Source organism: Coptis chinensis, chromosome 1 (assembly GCF_015680905.1).
Source record: "Coptis chinensis isolate HL-2020 chromosome 1, ASM1568090v1, whole genome shotgun sequence".
Classification (NCBI taxonomy): domain Eukaryota; kingdom Viridiplantae; phylum Streptophyta; class Magnoliopsida; order Ranunculales; family Ranunculaceae; genus Coptis; species Coptis chinensis.
Window position 1 is genome coordinate 23,935,870 of NC_141456.1, and position 11,763 is coordinate 23,947,632.

At 37.5% G+C, this 11,763-nt stretch overlaps 3 protein-coding genes across 3 annotated transcripts; 2 read left to right on the top strand and 1 right to left on the bottom strand.

Annotated features, from left to right (window-relative positions):
• Positions 1 to 716: 716 nt before the first annotated feature.
• On the bottom strand, positions 717 to 3,200 carry LOC147523049 (uncharacterized). Its single transcript, XM_086569390.1, has 2 exons — positions 2,531 to 3,200; positions 717 to 2,236 (listed from the first exon to the last, which is right to left on the bottom strand). The coding sequence occupies exons 1-2, from the start codon at positions 3,198 to 3,200 to the stop codon at positions 717 to 719; spliced, it is 2,190 nt and encodes a 729-aa protein (XP_086425516.1).
• A 3,663-nt stretch (positions 3,201 to 6,863) lies between these two features.
• Positions 6,864 to 11,219, top strand: LOC147523050 (uncharacterized). The gene is made up of 2 exons (XM_086561228.1): positions 6,864 to 7,900; positions 8,262 to 11,219. Exon 2 carries the CDS (start codon positions 8,619 to 8,621, stop codon positions 9,945 to 9,947), a length of 1,329 nt encoding a protein of 442 aa, XP_086417354.1. The 5' UTR covers positions 6,864 to 7,900; positions 8,262 to 8,618; the 3' UTR covers positions 9,948 to 11,219.
• LOC147523051 (uncharacterized) lies at positions 10,026 to 11,096 on the top strand. The gene has a single exon (XM_086569400.1). It carries the CDS (start codon positions 10,026 to 10,028, stop codon positions 11,094 to 11,096), a length of 1,071 nt encoding a protein of 356 aa, XP_086425526.1.
• Positions 11,220 to 11,763: the final 544 nt, after the last annotated feature.

Genomic DNA, 11,763 nt, shown 5'->3' on the forward strand with positions numbered 1-11,763 from the left:
GGAAATGTGTTATTTTTTATTTCACTTCAACAAGTAGCCTCCATATTAGCTGAGCAAATATTTCAATCCTTTTGAAACTTACTCCTAATCAGATCAATGTTTTTTAGCAAAACTATTAGATTCGTTATTTGGTACATTTCGTCATCAACAAACCAATTTCGTCTTTCGGATACCTATTAGTCTAATTTGTTACTGCAAATTTGTTTTCTTTCTCTCTTACTAAAATCTTTATTTCATATTCTGTATGACTATTATTTTTTATCAGTCAACCATAACAAAGTCTTGCATACCCTGAATACATGATGACTATATTGATAATATAGTGCTGCCTTTGACTAGATGAGAGTGAAAATCATTATAACCTGTTAGTACTAGAACCATTTTTTTAAGTGGTCAGCATGGTCGTCAATAAGGAGAGTTGGTTGGTGATGCTGGATATGCTTTGTTGTTTATTATTGTATTCTCCGGTTATGATGATTTCCCTCTCATTAGGTCAACGGTTTTTCCCATCTGGTCTGATCTTCATTAGCTTCGTTGTATGTTTGTACAAATGCTTATATGCTTTATATCCAACTTGGTATTGTAACAAATTTGAAATTTTTCCTAGGTACTCTATGATTTCCCCATTGATGATAGATTCATCACTCACTAGTTGTTTTTTTTTTTTTTTTTTAAGTGGAAATTTTATTGATACTGATGAGAAATTTTACAAATAATTAGGACAAGCGTGCAACAAGCTGCACCTCAAGTCCTTTCTTAATAGCAAATCTTATTCTTCTAAAAACAAACTCGTTAGAACTAGCTGTCATAACGTTACTGTCCATAACTCTCTGAAGTCTCTTGAGAAGCTCAATAACCTGTTGTTCCAAGAAACCGAAAGTGTCGAAACTAAACGGAATGAAACAATGCTGGTTAGCCGTGCAAGCTTCCTCATGCTCCTCCATCTTCCCTGTTGTTGCTCTCTTAGCTGCTTCTCCCACCTCAAAGACTCCATTCCCAAGCCCTACCAACAGAGAGGCGCCAGTTACATCAACACATGCATGTCTCCCCTCAAACCAACTGTATATCAATACATCCGCAGGCCGAAGTGTCGATCTGCCCTCATTCGGATCAGTGAGAAAGTTAACAGGAGCCTCTTTCTTCACTTGTACCCCAGCCCTCCAAAATGCATCACACAAAATGTCTCTAACATGATCATGTTTGTATTTAAAACCAGGAAAATGTCTACAATGTGCTGCATGGTCCCCAAAGGCATCTAATCTACTTTTTTTACATACAAGACAAAGACCCCCGTCAGAGTACAGAGGAATCATAAGACAATACCTGAGAATGGCACGATACTCCACCTGTGACATACGCTGTCCCAGTCCCTCCATCGAAATAGCAAGTAGAAAATCTTTTGCATGTTCTGACTGCAAGCATCCAATGACTGCTTTCTGACGAGTAGAGAACTCAAACTCCCTATCAAGACTAGCAACAATCTTACCGTAGAAAGCTTCCGCCAAAACTTTTTGTGGTTTTGAGGGGACAGTAGCATTCACAGCCAGAGAATCAAAGTCAAAATCGGGAAGATAGAGACGCAATGCACTGGTAGCATCACCAAGGACCTCACCCATAGGCACTAGACCACAACTCCTAAGAATGTGGTTCTGAAGCTCTAAAGTCTGAAAACGGGAGGCCACAAAAGCAAAAGCAGAGACATCAGAGGCACAATAGATACCTAACCCACCAAGGCGTAATGGAAGCATCGCTAAACGCCACTGCAAATCACCGAAGCCAGGACCATCAGAAACTATAATACCCTGCAGAACCATGCGAATGTGCTGATCAAAAGTCTTAGCTGCCTCCCTAAAAAAATGTGGTGGACAAGTACGAACTGCAAAAACCAACTTGGAGAGCCCAGCACAAGCTCGTAAAAGTGCTAACTCACACTGTGGATCCTCTAATGCAGCTAAATGGTCCATTGAAGTCATAGCCTTTTCAACACGCTTACGAGCAAGACTCATGACAAAAGAAGAATCAGTGCTAACTGCTCCTCCAAGTAACCTGACCCCATGCTGAGGACAAGATAAATCTGAAGGAAAGAGACCAGGAGTGGAATGACGCGGATCCAGTGATGGCCAAAATATCTCAGTCTTGGCCACATTAAGAACCAACCCATAAGAAGGCCCTTCTTCCTGAATGATACCCAGAGCTGCCGCCACTTGTTCTGTATCCCCAACTAGAGTCCCATCATCTAAGTACCAAGCCTGGAGCAATAATTGACAACTTGACTGGATCTGTAGAATCAGAGGGTGCAACACCAGTGCAAAGAGAAGGGGACCCAAAGGATCACCTTGCTGAACCCCAGAAGCAGACCATATGTAATCATCCCCCAAGTATAATCTTGTAGGCTGACAATACAAATACTCGACCCAAGGAGAAATAGCGGGGCAGCGAATGCGAACCTCTCTCAACATAGTAGTTTGATCAACCATATTAAAGGCATTCTGAAAAGCTACTAGCAACATAGAAAGAGAAGTACTGTCACCGTTAGCACATACCATGCGATTAACAGCATGCAAAATCACCTCTGCTCCACCAGGGACACCAACCCCATACTGAAAATCCTGCAAGTACCCTACCACCTCTTTGGAAACCCCTTTCATTGCAATTTTGGAAACAAGACGTCGCCAAACCATACCCACAACTATCGGACGAATGTTATTATCCGGCTTAAGAAGTAGAGTGAGCGGAGCACTCGCTATGAATTCTGCTAACGGCTGTGGACATTGTCCCTGTAACCACAGATTCACCACCGAAGCCAAGGCATCTAACAAGTTAGACGATATAGCTGCTGCAGCACCACTCATGGCATCTAACAAGTGCTGAGCACGGAGACCATCACGACCACAAGAAGTACCTTTCGGAAACGACTTAATACATGACAATAAGGTGTCTCTCTCTACTAATAAAGGGGGCTCAGCAAAAATAACCGTTGGTCTTACAGGTGGTTGTCGCATCTGGTGTTTTTCCTTTAATGCATGTACAGTCTCTGCAATATTTGAGGCAACCCCTGATGATGATAATACTTGTACCGCTGCAGCAAAATGTCCATCGGCAACTTTCTGTAAGCATCGACGCACATTCTGAGTGGGAACGGATTTCCTAGTTGACTGGATTGAAGGAGGCTCTATTACAGACTTTAAGAGGCGAAACATCCCACCAGGCTCATTCCATGTCGTCAAAGCATGGAGAATCTATTTTTGCTGAAGGTTTTTTCTAGTACCAGAACGACGTTCTTGACGATTCTGTGGTTGAAAAACTTGCAGAGTACAACACGGTAGAAGAAGGAGACGAACCCAGGGCATAACTGAACCAGGATCAGCCGTAATATCCCAGAGAGCAAATTTCAGTACACCAGAAAAAGCCAAACGACAAGCATGTGGTATACTTTTCACAGTACGGAAAGGTATACGGAATGCACTATCAAGTAACGTCTCATCAAGATGTGAAACCTCACCAAGCTGATTAGGGGTATCACTGTCACCCCTGTGTGTCGTGAGTGTAAGGTCCGTAGTGTTGGGCTTAGAGGGCGGCTGTGGTATGCCCACAATAACACATGCGGGTTCTCCACTCTCCATCAAAGCAGGCGGTTCTATGGTATCATCTGGATGATGACACGGTATCCCAAGTGCATGGATGCAAAGACAAATGCCACAAATCCATTTGTCTAATGACTTTAAGGAGTTCTTTAGTGACAAATACAGTTCACAATCATCCTTAATCTCATCTCGTACCCTATCGATACTCAACTGGCAATCCAAATGTTGTTTATCGAAATATGTGAAAATGTAGGGAACAGTAAACCCATTACCGTTCACTCCATTGGTGCATCCATGACGATCCCGGAAAGGACAATTGACACGTTTATTAGGGGGTGGGGCACAAACCCCCGAAGAAATAGCTGAGAGGGCGAGACCTTTCTTCCCTCTCATAGCCAAATCCCGCAGCCAAGTCAACAAATCCCAAACCAAACAAACCCCAAACTATACATATTCCATACCCCAAAAACCCGTCAAATAACAACACACAGAACCCAATACAGACAAATCCACAGACAAATCCCAAAACCAGTCCAAAAAACAAATCTAAAACCAAATCTTTGTCAGCGGTATACCTCATTTATTCGACCAAAAAAATTATGAAAACCAAAAACCAGTGAGTACACTGTTTCCCTGTTGCTGACGGAGTGAGTGACAATGCTATGGCAAAGATGCTGACGGTGGTAAGTGACAGTGCTACGACAAGCTTCGTTTTGTTGTTTTTTTTGTAACAGTAATGAGTAATGATGGTGGTGATGGTGGCTGGTGGGGAGCAGGAAAGGGTTGGGTTTTAATATGGTGGATGAAGAGAGTGGTGGCAAGCAGGTGGTGCACGGTGGGAGGGCAGCGTGTGGTGCTGCTGGTCGGGTTTTAATTTGGTGGATGAAGAAGTGGAGGCGAGTAGGTGGTGCACGGTGGGAGGGCAGCGTGTGGTGCTGCACCGTCGGAGTGGGGTTTTGGTTTGGTGGTTGTGGTGATGGTGAGGTGAGGGACTGGTGGTGGCGGTGAGGTGCCAGCGATCGGGAAGAAGGGTTTAAAACTGGTGGAGATGGTGGATTGGGTTTTGGATAAGTGGAGATGGTGGAGGATTGGTGGTGGCGGTGGCGGTGGCGGTGGCAGCACCAAGTTAGTGCTGGTGGAAAGAGACGGCGGTGGAGTGGAGTGAGGTGCGGCACAAGAAGTGCAGTGTGGAGAAGAAAATGTGAACAGTGCGTTTTCTTTTTTTTCTTTTTTTTTTTAATGTTTTTGCTGCTATCTCTTCGTTAACTATACCTAACTCAACTAAGCTTTTTGCGGTTTTACTCTTTATTGAATTCCTTTGATAAAAAAAAAAAACAACTCGAAATAAACTGATACTTTTCAACTTGAATCCTTTATGCTTCTCTTAGCGAGTAATTATATTGTTTAGTTTACTATGCAAATATGAGATTAAATGTGTTTGGATGTTTAAATTAGTTCTATCTCCTTTTATTAATTTTACCTCATTTAAGCGAAGTTGTTAGTTGTGAAAGTAGTTATTATGATAAATAATATCCATTTGGTTAAACAAGAGAAAAAAACTATGTTGCAAAAGTCTTGAGCTTTAATGGTGTTTTAATGGTATTGTTTACTTCGTAACTTCATAACATACCAAAAATAGTTGCTTCTAAATTCATTTATATCATCTATTATGAATTAGATCACTGTAAAATAGTTAAATATGTTTGTAATTTTGGAGTTGGATATCGCTTATTTATTGGGAACATGAATTTGTTTTTTGGTCTTATTTGTACTGTAAAAGAATTATTTACTTTGTCTTCAGACTGGATATTCTTTCTTTATTAGTAATAACTAAATTCATATTACAAGGTTACATATGTAACAAATAAAAAAATCAGTTACGGATTAATTTTGTCACAAATTCAGCTACATCGAACTAATTGTTCTGGTATCTCCTCCCATTTCTTTACATATTGCTCTACTATATTGATTGCTTTCTAAATTGACTATTTACTTTTATGAATAATGTCTTTGTCTTTTAACCTGTTTTTCTCTTTCTGATTAGATACTCTCATGGCTTCTACTAATAATCACCCTACAAGTTCAAAGATGCCCCAACAAAATCGATATCACTCCACTCATTATGTCCGAGATATGACCACTGAACAAAGAGACATTCAACGAGAACGTGACCGTATACGACAAAGAGAACGTTGTTAGCGTATGTCAGATGAACAACGTTCTCAAGAAAGGGAACACGACCGTCTTAGAAGTCAAAAGTATCGAGAAAGAATCCGGATGACGAATGCCACGTTAGGGTTAGACCCCTTTCTTCCAACTATGCAACAACATCTGTAGTCAGAAGCATCACATTTAACTACAACTTTGACCGCTCCGTTACTACATATTGACAACAACGTTATACAAGTTGGTCTTGGCTCTGCAAGTATATTTTTTATTTAATTTCTTATATCTTTCCTTCCTTCTTAGGTGTTTTTTTCTCACTTTATATATCATTTCTTCTAAGGAACGTCGACGTTTTGCTCTAATATGGATGCTACCACGGATTTAGATGTTGATCCATATCTTAATATAGTTGATTCCAATGAAGAGATTAATGATGTTGATGAAGGTGACAGTGAATTTATTGAGGATATAACTGATTTTCCATCAACCTTGCATTCAACTGACACAGGTATGCATACCGAAATTTTTTATTTATGTTATCTACTACTTTTAATATTATTTAGATTCGTTTTACTAAATATAATAATTCTCTTATACCGTCTTTTTTTAATTTAATTTTTTTTTTAATCTATTTCTTAATACTAAATGTGATGTTACTTTAGATTTAAATTCAAATGTTAAATTAAGTTATCATCATATTGATCCGTCAATATTAAATCAACCTTTATAAGTTATATAGTGTTTAATTTTTTATTCACGTATTGCTTTTTTATGTTAATAAAAATATGCATATATAATATTTTTATCTATAACTTTCCCTTTTCTATATAATATATGCATGGTCCTGTTTATTGACCTAAAAAATATAACTAAATATGTATGTTCATCATAAAATATCAACTTAACTAATACTATTCGTTTATGCAGTGTCAACTTAAATTAGAATAACTTCATCCTCACAACTTCTTATTCATGTTAGCTTCTGTTGTTTTGGTGTTAGATTTTTTTAATATCTATATATTTTGACCTAAAATTTAGATACTTCTTTCTTTTTTACTATACTAATTATATGTATCATTATGTTACCACATATAAATATAGATGAGAATATTCAGTCATCGAATGATCAGTCTGATGAGCCTATGTCCACTCTACCAGGTTTGTCTCCACATTTAGTTGACATATTGATATCGTATTTGTCGTTGTTTGTATGTAATTATGTATTTCAATTTTATATCCTTTATACATATACAGGTCAGATATCATATTGTTCACTTCCGTCAAGTTCTCGCCGTCGCGGTTATCATAATCGTGCAAGGAATTATGTAGATTCCTTTGCTATGCACTCTTTCCAATTGCCACCTCCAAGAATATGTCCTTATTGTTCTGCAAAACTGTTTTCTCATGAAACATCATCACTCTGTTGCTTGAATGGTCAAGTTTCTTTACCTTCACCACCTATTCCGGTTGAGTTATTAGATCTGTTCAAACAAAATTGCCAGCAAGTAGTTGATTTTCGGCAGAATATTCAATCCTATAATCATGTCCATTCCTTTACTTCTATTGGTGTTCAAATTGATGAAAACTTGGCAACTGGTCAAAATGGTATCTATACATATCGTGCTAAAGGATCTATATATCACAGAATTGGAGATCTATTACCACGTGATGGGCAGAGACCAAGATATCTTCAGATGTATGTTTATGATACCGATCATGAAATTGATAACCGTCTAGTTGAAAATAATTCACTAGACCAATAAGTTCTTGCTATTTTAAAAAGAACTTTAGATTCATGCAATCCTTTTGTTGGTATTCTGCGACAAATATCTCAACGTGATGACTACCATAATGTTAGGTTGCATATAAAGGATCATCCCGATGATTTGCCTCAATATAGTTTGTCAACAACATCACAAGTTGCAGCAATATTAGATGGAGGGGAAGACCCTTTTGATAGGAATGATAGGGATATCATTATTGAAACATCACATGGACATCTATTTCATCTTCCAGATACTGCTGGGTTCTATGACCCCTTACAATATCCTTTATTATTTCCTTACGAAACATTTGGTTGGGACTTGACCATTTTCTCTTCAAATTTGAAAAAGGTTAGTTGTAGAGCGTTCTACTCTTACAAGCTTCAGGTAATGATTTATTCTATTTTGTTAAATAACTAGTTTATAGTATTTCTTACTTTATATATCTTGCTTATTGATATAATTTGCTATTAGTCACTTTTTGTAAGAGACGACATTTGCAAATATAATATTAGTTAGTAGTTATTTATATCATCTTTGTAATCATGTTTTCAGTTATTGACGACTTTTATCGAAGAGAAAGTATTAATTGATGTCATGTTAATTGCTTAGTACCGATAGCAAAATCAATTTCTTTCTCTTGGTAGTATTGCTCATTTCTAAGATATTACCAATATGAACATAGGAAATACTAATAAATATATCGTATGTTTTTATTTATTTATTATAATCTCTACATTTTTTATAGATCCGAGACGCATGTGAGTCATTGTTACTTCGTGCTGGGCGTTTATTGCAACAATATGTTGTTGACAACTATGTAAAAATCTCTACGCAACAATTAAGATACATAAGAGATCACCAAGAAGAGTTGAGAGCTTATTTGTATCAAGGTTTAAAGGATGCTTTCGCTATAGGACAATTATGTACAGGTATAACCACAATTATATACTTTTTATGACTTCTCTATGACTCTACTATCAACGTTTCTTTTTTTTTATATCATTTATACTTTGATTGTTACATTAATTTTTTATTTATCAATATAGATACAGTTGGAAGAAGAATTGTTCTACCTGCTTCATACATTGGTAGTCCCCGTGATATGCATGAAAGATATCATGATGCAATGGCTATTGTCCAAAAATTTGGTAAACCAGATCTCTTTATAACTATGACATGTAACCCAAACTGGCCCGAAATTAGAAGAGAACTATTTAGTGGACAAGTTGCAAGTGATAGGCCTAACCTTACAACAAGAATTTTCCATTCAAAGCGCGAGGAGTTAAAAAAGGACTTATTTAAAAGAGGTGTGCTGCGAAAGGTCATTGCTCATGTTCATGTTATTGAGTTTCATAAACGGGGTTTACCCCATGCTCATTTTCTTCTAATTCTTGATCAAACTGATAAGCTAAGAGGTCCAGAAGATTATGATCAAGTTGTTCGAGCAGAAATTCCGGATCCACTCATAGAACCTGAACTTCATGCCATTGTCTTACATCATATGATACATGGTCCCTATGGAATTCTAAACTCAAATTGTGTTTGCATGAAAAATGACAAGTGTAAGAAAAATTTCCCGAAGCAATTCTCCATCTCGACTGTTCATAGTGATGATTCTTTTCCAAACTACATGAAAAGAAAAGCAAGCAAATACAGAGTTCATACTCATGGTCGTGATTTTCATGGTGATAATCAATGGGTCGTCCCATATAATCCATGGCTTCTCAAGAAGTACGATTGTCATCTCAATGTAGAAATTTGTTCTACTATACAGTCAGTCAAGTATTTGTATAAATATGTATACAAGGGGGTCGATCGAGTTTCTTTACAGCTTTCATCTTCCGCGCCTTCTGAATCTATTACTCAAGATGAGATCAAGCAGTTTGTAGATGCGTGCTGGATCTGTCCTCAAGAAGCATTATGGAGAATCTTTAAATTTCCTTTGAACCGTATGTATCCTTCAGTTTATGCTTTACAAGTTCATCTTGAAAATATGCATCACGTCACATTTCATGAAGGTCAACACATACCTGACTTGGTAAACAATGATAACATATCACGTACCATGCTAACTGAATTTTTCAAACTTAATGCCATTGATGAGAATGCAAGGCAATACTTATATCGGGAGATTCTTGAACATTATACATGGCTAAAGTCAGGTAAGTTATGGCAGTTGAGGAAAGGACACAATCGAGTTATTGGTCGGTTATATACTGTATCTCCTTCTGATAGTGAAAGATATTATCTGAGGATTCTATTAAATCACGTTCGTGGACCAACGTCATCTGAAAACCTTCGTACAATTGGGTCTCATGTATGCTCCACATTTAAAGAAGCTACTGAAAAGCTCGGCTTAATTGAAGGTGGCAACGACATTCGTGAAACTCTTCAAGAAGCAATAGCTATACATATGCCTTACGCATTATGAAAGTTATTTGTTGCCATCTTACTACATTGCAATCCACCTCATGTCCGTGCCTTATGGGATGAGTTTCACACATATATGATGGAAGATTATTCTTTGTCATTCTTGCCAGATCAAGCTGTGAATTGTCTACTTAAAGACATCAGTTCTGATCTTTCTCAATATGGAAAGAAGTTGTCAGACTACAACTTACCTTCGTTTTCTAATAACACAACTGAAGAGTCAACAGAAGATGATCTAATATCAGAAGAACGGTCAGTACCAGTGCCTCCTAAAGATCTCTCTTCTATTACTAGATTGAATGAGCAACAAAGTTATGCTTTCGAGAAGATCACCAATTCAGTTATGAGAAATGAAAATAAAGTTTACTTTATTGATGGTCCTGGAGGAACAGGTAAAACTTATCTTTATCGTTCAATACTAGCTTATCTGAGAAATGCTGGACATATTGCAATTGCAACAGCTTCATCAGGAATTGTAGCAATAATGATGCCAGGTGGTCGCACAGCTCACTCAAGGTTTAAAATACCTATACCAACTTATGCAACGTGTACCTGTACTATCGCAAAACATTCGCCCCTCGCAAAACTATTATGTCGTCCTTCTTTGTTCATATGGGATGAAGCTACAATGACACATCGATATACATTTGAAGCAATTGACCGCACTTTAAGAGATCTTACTGGAGTTGAACTGCCCTTTGGTGGAAAGGTCTTTGTATTAGGTGGAAACTTTCCTCAAACACCGCCAATTGTCCCATATGGAAGCAGATCTCAGATACCAGATGCTTGCTTACCAAGTTCTCCAATCTGGAGAAGTATTGAATTTATTCACCTAATAGACAACATGCGAGCAAGAAATGATCCATTATTTTCAGATCTACTGATGCGAATCGGCGATGGTTCTGAAACATATACTATGAATGACATGATCAAGATCCCTGATGACATGGTCATTCCATGGCAATATGATCAATCTTTATTTCAATTAATCGATTTTGTCTTCCCAAATTTGCAAGATCATGTACTAGATGATGCGTATATGATGGAACGAGCAATCATTACTCCTACAAATGAGCACGTCGACAAAGTTAATGATGAAATTATCAGCCTATTGCCATCGTCAAGTTTTACAAGTTATTCTTTCGATTAAGTTGAAAGTGATGTTCAGCAGTTATACCCAGAGGAGTTCCTTAATTCTATATCTCCTGGTGGTTTGCCTCCTCACAAACTTATTCTTAAACTTGGATGTCCTATTATATTATTGCGAAATCTTAACCCAAAAAATGGATTATGCAATGCAATGGAACACGATTGTTATGTCGAGGATTTTATGGTAATATGATATATGCAGAAATAATGACTGGTAGTTTCTGTGGAAGACCAACTTTTCTACCTCGAATTTCGTTAAAATCTTCAGCCGACATCAGAAGACCTTTTGTTTTGACAAGAAAGCAATTTCCCATTCGCTTAAGTTTTGCTCTCACTATTAACAAGTCACAAGGACAGACAATACCACATGTTGGTATATATTTGCCCAGCCATGTTTTCAATCATGACCAATTATATGTTGCTATGTCAAGAGGAGTCTCGAGAAATGCCACCAAACTTTTGGTTAAAAAAGGAATTCTACCTGGGTTAAGCGGGTTTTACACAAGAAATGTCGTATATGCCGACTTACTCCGCTTTATAACTTAATTATTGTTACACAAAGCTTTCTTTTGAACTAGGTACTTCCTAATTTATTTACTATTTGTTTACTTAATGTCTACTGGGTTTCTATGGGTTATTTGTTTACTTAATGTCCATTGGTTTAGAAT

Excerpts from the sequence above, each read along its gene's own strand:
- LOC147523050 (XM_086561228.1), top strand. The coding sequence starts at position 8,619 with ATGCATGAAAGATATCATGATGCAATGGCTATTGTCCAAAAATTTGGT.
- LOC147523051 (XM_086569400.1), top strand. The coding sequence starts at position 10,026 with ATGGAAGATTATTCTTTGTCATTCTTGCCAGATCAAGCTGTGAATTGT.
- LOC147523049 (XM_086569390.1), bottom strand. The coding sequence starts at position 3,200 with ATGTTTCGCCTCTTAAAGTCTGTAATAGAGCCTCCTTCAATCCAGTCA. Across the intron at positions 2,237-2,530 it reads TCGCATGGTATGTGCTAACG|ATGATGGGACTCTAGTTGGG; the intron begins GTGACAGTACTT and ends CTTGGTACTTAG.